This window comes from Alternaria dauci, chromosome 6 (genome assembly GCF_042100115.1).
Source record: "Alternaria dauci strain A2016 chromosome 6, whole genome shotgun sequence".
In the NCBI taxonomy this organism is placed as follows: Eukaryota; Fungi; Ascomycota; class Dothideomycetes; order Pleosporales; family Pleosporaceae; genus Alternaria; species Alternaria dauci.
The window spans coordinates 1,183,647-1,198,197 of NC_091277.1; the positions used below are offsets into that span (position 1 = coordinate 1,183,647).

The window sequence follows — 14,551 nt, forward strand, 5'->3', positions numbered from 1 at the left end:
GGGATTTCTTCTCCAGTCAGCCGCATCTTTCGAGCGTGATAAGCACAGCTCAAAGGCCCTACAGACACGGTAAGTATATGCCGCGATGCCCACGTTAGGGTTGGATCCATCCTGCGCCTCATCCACGCAGCTCTGTGGTGAGGTCGTAGCGGCTTCTATTCGTCAGTTAAAATGCACAGATTACCTGCCACACGCTGACCCCTTGTATCTCACTCTATTGTCACAGGGACAATAGGCGATCTTGCCGATAAGCAAGATAGCGGTGCAGCATGTTTCTAGAACATCAGGTCGGCGCTCGCGGCGGCGCGTTGTGGCAGGAAGCAACCTAAATGATCGGGAGACTACGCAGAAGTTCTGGAATATGTTCAACACGCCACCTTCATACTCTGAGCCTGGTCAGTATTGTCAAAAAGTATTTTCACTAAATATAGAGCTGCTGCAATCCTTGCACGTCCCGCTCCATACCCGGCCAATACAGCTTCATCTAGCTTAATTGATCTTGGCATGCTCAGCCTGCAGAGATAAGCCAGAACACCATTCGCTGATAGATATGAGGGACATAATGCGAGCAGGTTTTGTTTCTAGGGTCGGTGGCAATGGTATCGTAGTGCATGTGGTGTGAGAAAGTGGAAGGATAAGCGTTCAAGGGCCCCCTGGCGACTGATTACGGTAGATTGGGCCGAACAGGTATCAACTGGTTAAGCGTATATCGACGTTTAGCTCCAATATGAAGACTTTGAACTCCAGTATGTACGTTGAATGATTAAGGCGAAGGCGAAGGCTCGGATAACGCGGAAATTTGTACAGTGGTCTTAAAAAGAGGCGTGCATGCGAATGCATGGAGCTTGGCAGCTATGAGAGGACAAAGGAGGATCTTTGCAAGAATGGTCGAAACCTCAGAAGTGTTCGTCTTCGTCTTCAGAATCATCCTCAGCTATAGTGGCCGCTGCATTCATTACATCCAGGTTAGCCTTCATCTGCTGAATAGTTTGCTTTTGGTTCTTCTACCTCATGAGCTTCTGGGTCTCGCGGTCCACAACTTCTCTAGACCTAACATATGGAGAAAAATAGACTGCGATTGACGTAGGCGAAAATATTTTGGCTGCAGTAAAGATGGCTAAAATGGAAAGGTTGGTTTACAGGCAGGAGGTACACAAAGGAAGGTGGAGAAGCCCGGAGTGGTGGGGACGGTGACGCAGGAATCCGATAAAGTTCGGTGATCCCCAATCACGCATCGAGGGACCACACCCCAGCCAGTTTCCTCTCTTTCTCTGCTCTTCCTCAATTTTTCCCCCTTCATCCGCAAGGCCGACCTTTTTTCTCATGAAATCATAAGTTCAGATTACGCTGCGATGTCTCTAGTCCCATCCCACAGTGTGTCCTGGACATGTGTGTTGGAAGTATTTGAATAGACTTGGATCCAGAGAAGACTACCGGTAGTGGCCCAGATGCATCAAGTATCATTTAGTATTTGGGTCCTGACGTGTGCCTAGCTAGCCATCCATGGCATACTTGGGCCATGAGAGGCACGATGCGTACGCGCTGATAATCCGAATCAGCTTCCGTCCCTCAAATCTCCCAACATTCTCTCAAGGACAGTGTCAGTAAAAGCCCAAACAGTTGAGCTGTACTGTGCTCCCCAAGCATATCCAGTATACCACATGTTACTATATCCTTGCAAAGCATATAAGTCTTGTAAAAATCCTGCTCTCAACTGCTCAGCTGATTGCGGCCACCAAGGCCGGCTATGATCTGAAAGGGCCTTGAACTCTGCGTCGCAGTTTGAGGAGACAGTCCCTGCATTTTGAATGTCTTCGATACTTTTCAAGACTAGGCTGGTGAACTCGTCCTTGGTCACCGTGTAGTTGGCACCGAAAACGACGCGGAAAAGGCCTTGGCCTGAGGGCCCTGTTGAGTCCAGACGCAAACTGTATGGCCAGTCCTTGATCGCAAGCTGGTCAGCCGGTACCGCTGATGAAGGTAGATATGTGATTGAGTAATTCTCCGGTAGACAAGATGCCTCTAAAACTCCTACGAACTCAGCTCCTTGGATCCACTCCGAGAAAGTAGCCGTTTCTTTTTCGTCAGGATGGAAAGGAGCCAAATTATCCAGACTTGGCCCTGCAGTGTATAGAACGCGACGTGCTTTGATCACGTAATTCGTATCCCCTTGTTTGACTGATAGCTCTACTCCGTTGGCAGTTCGCACCGCATCCTGTACAGTGCTCGATAGCAGTACATCCGGTTTCAGAAGCTCCAGTGCGCGTTCGTAGAGAACACCGTTGTTGTCAACCGGTTTGAACAAGGTACCGCTCAGTAAGTCTAAACCCAGTGAATTAGTACGTCTACAGCAAGAAATTTCCCTCAGCATGAAGAACAAAAGGTAGTATACTAGCTGAGCCTGCTAAGCTGACTGACCTCTCGTAAGCGACGCCCCAAAAGCCTGTAAGACATTGAGAGTCAAAAGGTCGCGAACACCACCATACCCCACCCCAGATATTGTCACTATGCGTGGGACGGCAGCCTCCAGCTTATTGAGCTTGGCAAATTCACCAAAGGGAGTGAGTAGATCTGCAGGGATGTCCGCTGGAGACGGGAAGTCCCAGTAACCGGGCTCCAGGATTTCCTCATATTTTGACGTGATAGAAAGCCATCGCTGGAATGCTTCGTTGGTCGCATTCGCACTTGGGGCGCTGTAGTCCTCCAGTATCTCACCAGTCTCGACGTCGACATTCAGGGCAGTCAATCTCCGGTTGGTAGGAATCGCCGTGGCGATCCCAAAGCGAGCGAAGAAATCGCTAGCTGGCCCGTACGGCAAGTAGCTTTGAACTCCGAAGTCGATTGAAGTGTTGGTATTGGGAATGTGGTAGGTACTAGTATGACCTCCTAGGTTTGGTCTGGGTTCGATGAGCACTATGCTCGTATTCAAGTCCTCGCGGAGTCGAACGGCGGCATATGTGCCTGATACACCTCCGCCGATGATTGCAACATCTCTGATCAGCTCGATAGGTTCTGAAATACTGCTCTCCTCAGCAGCTGCTAGGATGGCGTATACACAAAGGGAGTGTGCTAGGGTACTGATCAATCGAGACATGATGAGCTTGAAGTGACGGGACAGCCACACAAAGTTCGCCTGAGCGTTTTAAGTACAGTCCAACGGGTCAGCAAACTATGTCTGACAGTCATTGCGACTATTGATAGACAGTTGCACAAAACAAGCTGCTGGGACGACCGGGGCGAAACGAGCATTAGACGAGCGATATTAATATGGAAGCTTGGCGCAGCGGAGGAGCTCCAATAACTATTGTTGTCTGCAAGGTATTTTGGCATGCAGTTCGGAGACCTTCCCCATTAAGGGTGTCTGTCAGGCCATGTGCTGTTGAAGAATGGAGGAAATATGTACATCCTTTCAAGGTTGCCATAAGCCATGCAGGAACCGCAAACCCCTCTATTTCCACAAGAGAGGGTAACGGCTGCGGTGAACAAAACCATGCTCGCTGCCATACTTCTGCCCGACCACGAATGAGCTGATCCGTTTACCTCGCGAATATCGGCACATGTGCAAGGGGCACTGCCCTCTGAACGACATTCCGGCAGGTCCTCATAGAATGTGGGGCGTAGCGATTGGCATGGTTAGACTATTGACTGGGATGAGAGGCCATAGGACGTGATGAGCGGTGGAAGCGGCCTGGTGCGTAGTAGCGAGATCAATCCATGGCTGGAGCGATGCATCCTCAGGAAAACTTTGACGGACAGGGTAATGGTGCTTCGGTGCACTCACTGTGTTGTTGAAGTCAAGGACACAAGGCGCAGGCAACGGTTACATCACATGGAGTGGTGAGAACGACTGTAGGAAATAGGCGGGGCTGGAGGATGCGCAAAGCGGCGAAGCTGCATCCTCAACAACACGCTAATCTGACACGCGCCGCCAACCAACATCCTAAACGAGATACATGTGCGTTTTGTATGCACAAACGATGGCTCGGTAGCTACGTTACGAACAACGTGTCTTGTTGAAGACATTGCGCCATGACATGTTGATTCATGAGTCTATATTGTCAACCGATGCCCGCGGAGCTAGACAGACCCTCAACCCCCCACAAGACCAACCTCTCGACGGAGAGGCAACTCTAAATCGACGAAACAAAGGGGGGTAAATATTAGCATACTCAGGTTATCGTGTTGAGAGGGTTTGAGGAAGGGTGAGAGACATGATTACATTACTATTACTTCCGTTTGGTGAAATATTCGAGTTTGCTGTACATAGGGAGCGTCTCGGTTGGAGAGCAGCGGGGGAAGTGCATCTCAGATCTGGATGAAATTCCTGGCTCCGTCAGCTGTTCGGGCAAGGAACAGTGAAAACTGGTGAGCGCAAGTAGGATTGCCAGACTGCAGCAGTAGCTGTGCGAGATGCAGGCGACGAAGACAATGGCAAGTTGACTGACATGGGGCGAGGGGCCAGACACGCGAATTCCACATAGTAGTAGGGGGTTGAAATGGGAAAATCAAGGCTTCGTCCTGGACTGCCCAATTCTACCTAGAATCACGGATCGTGGAGCAGTGAAAGTGCCAGTCGCGTGCTGTGCCCGGCAACACGAACGTGCAGAGGCAGATGCGACAGGGATGGTGGGTGCGGCCAGAAGCCGCGGACGTCCGCCCATTCGTCACCACGCGCGGGAGGCTGTCGAGCTGTATCTGGCCAGTTTGGCTACCTATTATCGCGCAACAGGGCCTCATGCACCAGCCTCCAACTGTATAGCTCTTGGATCGGGTTGGATTGTTTCTTGAATCTTTATACGCGCTGCGCTCAAACGATTGCGCTCCGTTTACACGTACGCCACCGCGGCGCATCGACTGTTTCAGATTGCCAAGCGTCATTGGGGCTGCCGCTGCATAGCTTCGAGGCTGTCATTCTCCAACAGCCAGCTGTTCTTTCAACTGTACACGAATCTCGGACCTCACCACACACGTTCGTCATCGCCTCTATGCATGATGAAATCCCTTAAGGGCCTCCTGCTGCCCGCCCTGCTGGCACTAGCATCCACCGCCGCCGCCAAGAAAGAAGAGCCATTCGTCAAGACAAGGGCATTCGACAATGACATCGTTAACCTCATGTACTTTGACGATTCCGGCGTCGCCTTACTGCAAGAACTTGAGACGGGAAGCATCTGGCGGTCACAAGATGCTGGCAAGGGCTGGGAACAGCTGGAAAATCTACGTGGGCTGGGCATATTCAAGAGTCCATATGATAACAAGGTCGCATTGGTCTTGGGCGAACGGAAGCATTGGATCACGTACAATCAGGGCGAGAAGTGGAACAGCTTCGAGACAGAGCTTCCACCTTCGCCCCAAGTACCCGTAAATTGGCACGCGCAGGACAGCAAAAAGATCCTGATTAACGAGATCGAGAACTGCCTTACTGCGCCGTGTCTCGGACGGGTATGCTTTGTATTGCCCTGCTTATAACTCAGCGGCTAACCCTGGCCAGACCTACTATACGACCGATGGCTTCGAGTCACAACCCAAGGTCCTCATCGACGACCGCCGAATGTGCCAATGGGTCAAGGGTACCGAAAGCTTCCTCGAGGGTCAGGACAAGTACAACAAACGCATATTGTGCATCACAAGAGGCAAATACTCTGACAGGTCGGAGGATTTTAGGCTCTTAATGTCCGACACGTGAGTGGCAGCGGGCTACAGGCATGGATAGCAGCTAATGAGCGCAGTTTTTTCGAGGATGAAGAAGAGCCCGAAATGTCGTCCGGACGTACCGTGCAGGGTATGGCCAACATGGCTGCTGTCAAAGGCTATATCGTCGTCGCCGCCAAAGCCAACCACGCAAAGGAACTCGCCCTCTACGTAACCCAAGATACCGAGACATGGCATCACGCCCAGTTCGGCGACCACAAAATCGAGGAAGATGCATACACCATCCTCGAGTCGACCAACTACAGCATACAAGTCGATGTCATGACTTCAAAGTTTGTGGACATGGGCAACCTCTACACGAGTAATTCAGAGGGTACCCACTTCACCAAAAACATGGAGCATACGAATCGCAACGGGGAAGGATACGTCGATTTCGAGAAGATTGCCAACATCCAGGGCGTGGTTCTGGTAAACATGGTTGACAACTGGGAACAGGTAGAAAAATCTGGTCAGGGCAAAAAACTGAAGTCGCGAATTAGCTTCGATGACGGCAGATCTTTCGAGAAGCTCACGATCAAGGGCAAGAAAGACGCTGAATTGCACCTGCATTCTGTTACCAACCTACACAACAGCGGGAGAGTCTTTTCGAGCCCAGCACCAGGCATCGTCATGGGTGTCGGCAATACTGGAGATTACCTGGGCAAGTACACCGACGGCGATCTCTACGTCTCTGATGACGCCGGTCTGACATGGGAATTGGCGCTTGAAGATGCGCACAAGTATGAAATTGGCGACCAGGGTTCCATTCTGGTAGCCGTCTTCGATGAGGGCGATACCGACGAGATTAGGTACTCGTTCAAGCATGGACGAAAGGACACTTGGCAGAAGATCAAGCTTGACTACAAGATCCGCGCGCGCGAACTCACGACCCTACCTGACTCGACGAGCTTGAAGTTTATGCTCTACGCATCCAAGAAGAAGGATGGTGGTGGTCGAGAACAGGTTATTATCCACCTCGACTTCACTGACATGCTGAAGAAGTGTGGCGATAGCGATTTTGATGAAGAATGGTCTGTGCGCAAAGACGCAGATGGTGATCCCAGCTGCGTCATGGGTCATAAGCAGCTTTTCCGCCGGCGCAAGTGGGATGCCGAGTGCTTTGTTGGAGAGGTCTTCAAAGACCCGACACCGAACTTCAAGCCATGTGATTGCGACAAAGTCAGAGATTACGAATGTGATTTCGGTTTTACACCTACCGGAGAAGGCAAGGAGAAGAAGTGCGAACTTAATGATTCCTTCAAATTACCCAAAGGCGCTTGCGAGGGCGACGCAAAGACATACAAAGGCAGCTCCGGCTGGAGAAAGATACCTGGCAACCAATGCAAAGGCGAAACCGAAAGGGACAAGGAAGTCGAGCGCGAGTGCAAGGACGCAGAGAGACCGCCACCAAAGAGTGACAAGATTACGAGCGAAATCACCAAGTTCAAGGGAAGTGAATTCCTGGAGCAGTACTATCTCGAGGGCAATACCCAGAGCGACGACGACAAAGACGAAACAGTCGTAATGCTGACCGATGAGCGAACGGCCTACATCACTCACGATCATGGAAAGAAATGGAAAAAGGCTGTCGATGATGAGATTGTTCGAATTTACCCTCACCAGTACGATAATAACAGGGTTTACTTCTTGACCGCTGGCAAAAAATTCTACTACTCCACAGACCGGGGACGTCGTGATAGCATCCGCTCTCACGAGGCACCTGTCATGCCCAACAAGGAACGACTCTCGATTATGCAATTCCATCCAAAAGAGGAGAGCTGGATCATCTGGATGGGTGGAGAGCACTGCGAAAAGACCGGCGATAAAGACTGTCGTACAACGGCTTATGTCTCACAGAAGAACGGTGCGGACAAAAGCTGGGAGTCGCTCGAATCCTATGTCAAAAAGTGCGCATTTGTTTGGCGCGAAGCCGGTCGAAGTGTCAAGGAGGAGCAGATTTTCTGCGAGCAACACGCAAACGAGGAGTTGGGCGCTCCGCTTCAACTCATTTCCAGTGAGGATTGGTTCAAGAAGACGGATGTCAAGTTCAAGTCTGTCGTGGAATTTGCGACAATGTCCGAGTTTATCGTTGTTGCGACCAAAGCTGACGACGGAACTCTCCATCTGGATGCCAGTCTTGACGCCAATATTTTTGCCGAGGCCAAGTTTCCACCCAAGTTCTTTGACGTTCACCAGACGGCCTACACTGTTCTAGACAGCTCTACGCATGCGATCTTCCTTCATGTCACCGTCAATCCAACACGGGACCAGGAGTATGGTTCCATCATCAAGAGCAACAGCAACGGCACATCTTACGTCATGAGCCTGGCCGCTGTGAATCGAAACGTGGAAGGCTACGTCGATTTTGAAAAGATGCAAGGTCTTGAGGGAGTCGCCGTCGCCAACGTCGTCGTCAACGTTGATGAGGTCAACAAGGGATCCAAGAAGAAGAAGCAGAGTCGCATCACGCATAATGACGGCGCTGATTGGGAACCCCTTCAAGCGCCTGAGAAGGACTCGGAAGGCAAGGCATATGAGTGTGATGTTTCGGACAAGAACAGGTGCGGCCTGCACATTCATGGATACACAGAACGTGCTGATCCTCGGGAGATGTACTCGTCCCCGACAGCAGTCGGGATGATGCTTGCTGTTGGTAATGTTGGCTCAGAACTGACCACCTTTGGTGAAGCCAACACCTTCATGACAACGGATGCAGGTATCACCTGGACCGAGATTAAGAAGGGTACCTATGCCTGGGAGTTTGGTGACCAAGGCTCCGTCATCGTCATCGTTCGCCGTGGAGAAGACACTGACCACGTCTATTACTCTCTCGACAGCGGCTCAAAGTGGGACCTCTACCCATTCTCCGACCATAAGATACGCGTCGAAGCCATCACTACTGTGCCTAGCGACACTTCTCTAAACTTCCTCCTGTGGGGTAAAGACAGCAAAGAACTTGTTGCTGTCAACCTCGACTTCTCTGGTCTACCGGAGTTTAGCAAGAAATGTGAGCTCAACGAGAAGAATCCTACAAGCGGTGATTACGACCTCTGGATTCCACAGCACCCACTCCAGCAAGAGGAACCTCAGTGTCTCTTTGGTCACGTAGCACAATACCACCGCAAGAAGAGGGATGCCAAGTGCAGAAACGGCCAGCGTATCGACCAAATGCACGACATTGCGCGAAACTGCTCCTGCACCAGACGCGACTTTGAATGGTAAGACACGTTTACTGCTTTTGACGGGTGACACATGCTAACGTCGGGTAGTGCATACAACTACGAGCGCGACGCAAGCGGTGACTGCAAGCCTGTCGCTGGTCTCACGCTGCCCGACCCGTCTGCGGTATGCAAAGACAAGAACGTCAAAGAGTACTACACGGACGTCCGATTCCGCAAGATCCCCCTCTCCACGTGCCAGGGCGGTCGGGAGCTTGACAAGACGGGTGAAGCACATCCATGCCCCGGCTTCGAAGAGGAATTTCAGAAGAAACACGGCATTGGTGGCTTTTCTCTGTTCCTGGCCATTGTCCTTCCTTTTGTTGCGGCAGGTGGTGTCGGATACTATGTGTGGAAGCACTGGGACGGCAAGTTTGGTCGTATTCGCTTGGGCGATGGGAGCGGCAGCGGTGCATTTGACTCGGATGCGCCATGGATCAAGTGGCCTATTGCTGCAGTGTCTGGCCTTGTGGCTGTCATCAGTGCACTGCCTCTACTAGTAGGCAGCGTTTACAGGTGGGCTGCTGGCAGAATGGGTGGTGGTGGGGGTGGCTATGGGAGTTATGGCAGGACGTATACTTCTAGAAGCAGTTTTGCGCGCGGCAGGGGAGATTACGCGGTGGTGGATCCCGACGAGGGTGAACTGCTGGGTGACGACAGTGACGAGGATGTATGAGGATGTCTATCATTGGAATGGCTATGGCGAATATGGGGGATTTGGCATTGGTCACGGTCATGACAGGTTGGCAAGTGTGAAACGGGGGATGTAAGGTGTATGATGGTATGGTATTTGTACAATCTTTGTATCAATCATGTTGTTTGATGGTTATGTAGGAACGGGCGGTGGTCTTTTCTTTTTCTTATGCGCATGCCTTTATGAGGTCTGACTCTACTTTTTTTTTGCTCCAGCCATGTCGCATCTCGGGTATGAGGTGCTCGAACGACGTGCAGATGTAGCTGCACAGGCGGAGCTAGATGCTGTCCCGTGCTTTGGACGATAGAATCAGACGGACTCTCGGGTGGCTCAAAGCTTGTCCTATGTGTCAAAAGTGTTGTGCGTCATGACCCTGAATCTAGTGGGGAATCGCGTAGAATTCTGTACCCTGACAGTTGAGTTGACACAGTAGCGACAGGTGCTTTGACGTAAAGATTGCTGGACCTGTCGTGGCAGAACCGACCTACTTGTACTCCACAATACGATCGGAGAGTTTTGATTCCTTACCAAGCTTGACATGTCAACCCGCTTCCTGCATGGCTGGCTGAGATAGATTGAATTTCGCAGATCTCCATCTGGTGGCGATGCAGATTTTCCCATCTGTGTCGAAGCGAAGGATTAGTAGTGTGGTTTCACGCGCCGCGTCTAACCCCAACTCGAGTGGGCATGATTCAATGGTCCAAGCCACGATGCGGCGCAGATTGATTGAGGGTCTTCGTCCTGCGACCAGGGTGTCCAAACCAATCTCCTGGGCTTTGCGGACACGAGGCGCCGTTTGCAGTTGGATCGTTCAGAGCAGGCCATTGTTGGTCAAACATGTCGTCTTGTTTGTTTCCGGCCGCTTTATGCACATGTCATTACATCTCTTGACAGGTGAGACTGTTCATCGCACGGATTAACATTGTTTATGCCGTGGTTGTTACTATTCAGGCTGAGATGATGTTACTATGGTATGATTGGGGGTGTTGCTGTTTCTTATGCGTGCTATATTCCGACTTGGCCAGACTCGAAACACAGGGCCTCGGGTGGTATGAGTGGAGCACGAAACGTTGGGGAACTGGGCGCTGAGTCCATGGCACTACGGCAACGGCAGTGGCGGCGTGAGAGAGGTGCTGCTAATGATTGGGGTATTGGCTGTCAAGTCGAGGGAGGTGCACCGTAGTTATGCATGCCAGAGACAGGACAATGTGCAGAAGCAGGATGAACCTGTTCCCCAGTACCCGGGCATGTATCGCCATGAGTTCGTACGAGTCCCCTTAATAAACATTGAAACGCCCCGTTTGGTTTTGTGGCTCCGGGGGTCTAGTCTGTGGATGTTGGACGGGTTGACACATTGCGGAGAGGGCCTGTTGTGTCAAACGGTAGCACTCGACGGTGGCGACTGGATGGAGAGAGGGACAGCCGTTGCAGTGCCGAGTGGCTCAGGCCGTGACGCGGTCATAGGACGCGCCGGCTCCGTCTGCGGTAGTGCATGATTATTATTTTTTTTGACGCGCAGTTGGGCCCCTTGGCCGTGCGGACGGTTGTCTGGATTTTCTTGCGTTAAGTGTTGGTTCATGCATGCGGTGGGGATTGGACGTGGGCGCTTGCCCAGTTTGGGTTGTGACGCACGCCCGCGCTGTTTCAGAAGGGGACAGCCAATCAGGACAGGGGACGGCTAAGGCCGGCTTCTTCGCGCTGTGTCCGGTGGTTAATGGCCAGCACGACCGTCGCAGGGCGAGTGTGAGGATTCAATCTCCGCAGCCTCCAAATAGAGCGACGGGACAAACGCAGTGCTGCAGGTGTACGACCAGAAGCGATGTGGTGCTTCCAGATAGGTGACTACCCGCCAGCAATCTCCCGAGGCGCCCCAATCGTGCGTCGAGCGTCACTAGAGCCCGCTCTCGCTTGCAGCACCCCCCTGGCTAGTAACCTGATGCAGGCCGTCAGGCTTGGCTACCGGCGCGCAACAGTGAATTGGGCCTGGTACTCTCGCGGGAACAAGCCCACCGCCAAGCCGTTTCACATCCACACGCCTCTTCGCTGAGCTTGGTGACTATGGCCTCGACACTTGCGACGCAGTACATGAGGCCGTCTCGTCCGCCTGGGCAGCCTCCCACCACTCCTTCCCAACCGTCTTTGGTCCTTCTTTCCTCGTCTAACCCCACACTCTCTTTCTCTTCATTTAGAGTGCTCTGTCTCTCTCTTCAACACTCACTCTCACTCACTTTGCTTCATTTCCTCACACTCCCTTTCTTCTCCTTCTTCTTCTCGCGTGCTGGCACGTCTTGGCCGATACGCCTTCCTCCTCAGACCAGTCTTGCCTGATATACGACTCCGTCGCACCTTGGTTGCCTGCACGTTGATGTAAGTCCCCAAGCTTCTTGCTCTCTACATCGAGCCTGCCACACATTGTACAATGCGTGTGCTCTACCCCCAGTCACTCATGTATCTCGAACCCCCCCGCACAGCGCCCTTGTGGTCTGTTTGTATGACTGTCTCCATTAGCGTAGCTCCAATCGCTTTATAAAAGCGAAGTAGACTGTCGCTAGTCCATGGCTTCACGCGCCGTTTGTTCACAACAGGGCTGTCACTGACTTGCGCCCGTATAGCGTTCCTCCTGCATTCATTCTCAGTGACTACCAAACTCACCACACTTTCGCTTCTACGCCTTCAACAACTTCTTGCCGGACCGGATCCCCCCGTAATCAACATGAAGTCTTTCTTCGCCATCGCTGCCGGTCTCTTGGCCGTTGGCTCCCCAGTGTTCGCGGCTCCCACAACTGGCTCTGAGGGCTTCATTAACAAGTCCGCCCTCCCTGCAAACCACTCCCTCGAGACCAAGGAGTACATCATCACCTGGTGGCGCAACGACACAGATCACAGGAAGATCGAGACCTACCTGGACAATCTATCGCTCAAGACGGGAGATGTGCTCAAGGCCGAGTCCTCACCCGGTGTAAACCCTCAGTGGGCCGTTGTGGAAATGTGCGACGACCACGCCAAGATTTTCAAGGAGCTGGCCGAAATCAACGTCGTGGAAGAAAAGGCCGATGTCAAGTCTTTCGCACAGCAGCAAGGCGCTCCCTGGGGTCTACAAAGAGTCTCGAGCGCGGCCGGCGCCACTGGATCCCCCACCCAACAGGATTTCGTCTACTCTTTCGATGATTCAGCCCTCGGTGCTGGTGTTGACATTTACGTCATTGACACTGGTGTGCGAACCTCCCACGCTGTTTTCACTGGACGCGCTACTGAAGGTTTCACTGCTACCGGCTCCTTCGTTGACGGTGATGGCCACGGTACTCACGTTGCTGGTACTGCTGGTGGCGCAAAGTTCGGTGTCGCCCAGGGTGCCAACATCATCGAGGTCAAGGTACTCGGAGACGACGGATCTGGTGCCTCTTCCGACACCATCCAGGGTATGGACTGGGTCATCGCCAATCACAACAAGCGCAAGACACAGCCAGGCTTCGTCGGTTCCATCATGAGCATGTCTTGGGGTCTCCAGGGTACCGCCAACTCAGTCGACGAGATCATTTCTGGTGCTTCAGAGGCTGGCATCCACGTTTCGGTCGCTGCTGGTAATGATGGTGTCGATGCTTGTGGTAGCACTCCTGCTCACCTGGGTGGCAAGAACTCCAATGTCGTCACTGTCGGCTCCGTGAACATCGACAACGAGATCTCATCTTTCTCCAACATCGGCCAGTGCGTCGACATCTACGCCCCCGGTGAGCAGATCTTGAGCTCATGGAGCACTGGCGATGCCGTCATCAACTTCCTTTCGGGTACATCCATGGCCTGCCCTCACGTAACTGGTGTAATGGCAACCCTCATGACTCAAGACGTTGCTGGTCTTGGTCAGAACCCTGCTGCTCTCAAGGCCAAGCTCCTTGAAACTGCCCGCCAGGGCGAGGTCAAGGGCAACACTGGTGGAAGCGCAAACCTGCTACTCAGCAACGGTGTTGACGGAGCTGTCAAGCGTCTTACAAAGAACTACGTTCTACCAGACCACAGCGGCCTGAACGGCAGCCCAGCTGCGCGCGCCGCTGCCGCTGTCATGGCCAAGGACATCACTCTCGACAAGCGCTTCCAACTTCATTCGCGCGAGGCCAAACTGCGATTCTAGAGCGAGCAAGAGAGCATCACATGAGTGCATAGCCATTGCATGATACCCCTCATTGTTGGTACCTCTTCGGAAAAGTTTCCACGGCATTTCTGTCTCATCTTTGGGTTCTTTTAGCCGCCCTGTAATAATTCAATATACCTGCATCAGCGCGGACTGGTCTCTTTTCTGTCATCAAAGTGGGTTCTGTGTGTTGGAACCCAATAATTTCGCTGTCAATACTTTTTATCCATTGCATTGACCGGCCGGGGTGAAAAAGGACATGGGGAAAAATGTTTACGTACGGCATGATTCTTTTGGGGACAGTTCTATGTGTAGCCAACCAAACCAGTCGGCATTCTAGTCATGTACTACTTAGAGTCAATCGAGCCATTGTACATATCATCTCCTGCTTCTTCATCCAATCCTCGATTTTCGCTCCAACGATTCTCTAGACTAGAGTTCGTGCGACTGTGTCCTACCCTTCACCCAGGTGACAGTGAAACGCGAACAGCCAGCATTACATGGCGAACAGATGTCGGTGCTTGAAGACAACAGTCCCACACTCACCCGAGTCGTGCATGCACCGCCACTCTGACCGAAATGGTACACGGTGTTGCGCGTAAATTGTTCGCCTGCTGTGCCGTCTTCCATATATCCGCGATGCTGGACGTTGATCATACGGCAGATTTTTTTTAGAGTGTCTTGGCCATGTCAGCGCCGCAGATACAAGCGATGCGGGTCGATTCATGCTGGTAAATCTATTCCTTGCGGTCGATCAAACGGACCATCTGAAAATGTATGAGTCCCTAATGCATACCTAGGTAATGCACAATGCACTGTGCTAAG

The 14,551-nt window shown here is 52.2% G+C and overlaps 3 protein-coding genes across 3 annotated transcripts; 2 read left to right on the plus strand and 1 right to left on the minus strand.

Moving 5' to 3' along the window:
• Positions 1–2,404: 2,404 nt before the first annotated feature.
• ACET3X_006737 (uncharacterized protein) lies at positions 2,405–3,094 on the minus strand (the record flags this gene model as incomplete). The annotated part of the gene is made up of 1 exon (XM_069452899.1): positions 2,405–3,094. One exon carries the CDS (start codon positions 3,092–3,094, stop codon positions 2,405–2,407), a length of 690 nt encoding a protein of 229 aa, XP_069305505.1.
• A 1,898-nt stretch (positions 3,095–4,992) lies between these two features.
• On the plus strand, positions 4,993–9,582 carry ACET3X_006738 (uncharacterized protein; the record flags this gene model as incomplete). The annotated part of the gene is made up of 4 exons (XM_069452900.1): positions 4,993–5,439; positions 5,489–5,679; positions 5,727–8,906; positions 8,958–9,582. The coding sequence occupies 4 exons, from the start codon at positions 4,993–4,995 to the stop codon at positions 9,580–9,582; spliced, it is 4,443 nt and encodes a 1,480-aa protein (XP_069305506.1).
• A 2,083-nt stretch (positions 9,583–11,665) lies between these two features.
• ACET3X_006739 (uncharacterized protein) lies at positions 11,666–14,101 on the plus strand. The gene has a single exon (XM_069452902.1). It carries the CDS (start codon positions 12,314–12,316, stop codon positions 13,724–13,726), a length of 1,413 nt encoding a protein of 470 aa, XP_069305507.1. The 5' UTR covers positions 11,666–12,313; the 3' UTR covers positions 13,727–14,101.
• Positions 14,102–14,551: the final 450 nt, after the last annotated feature.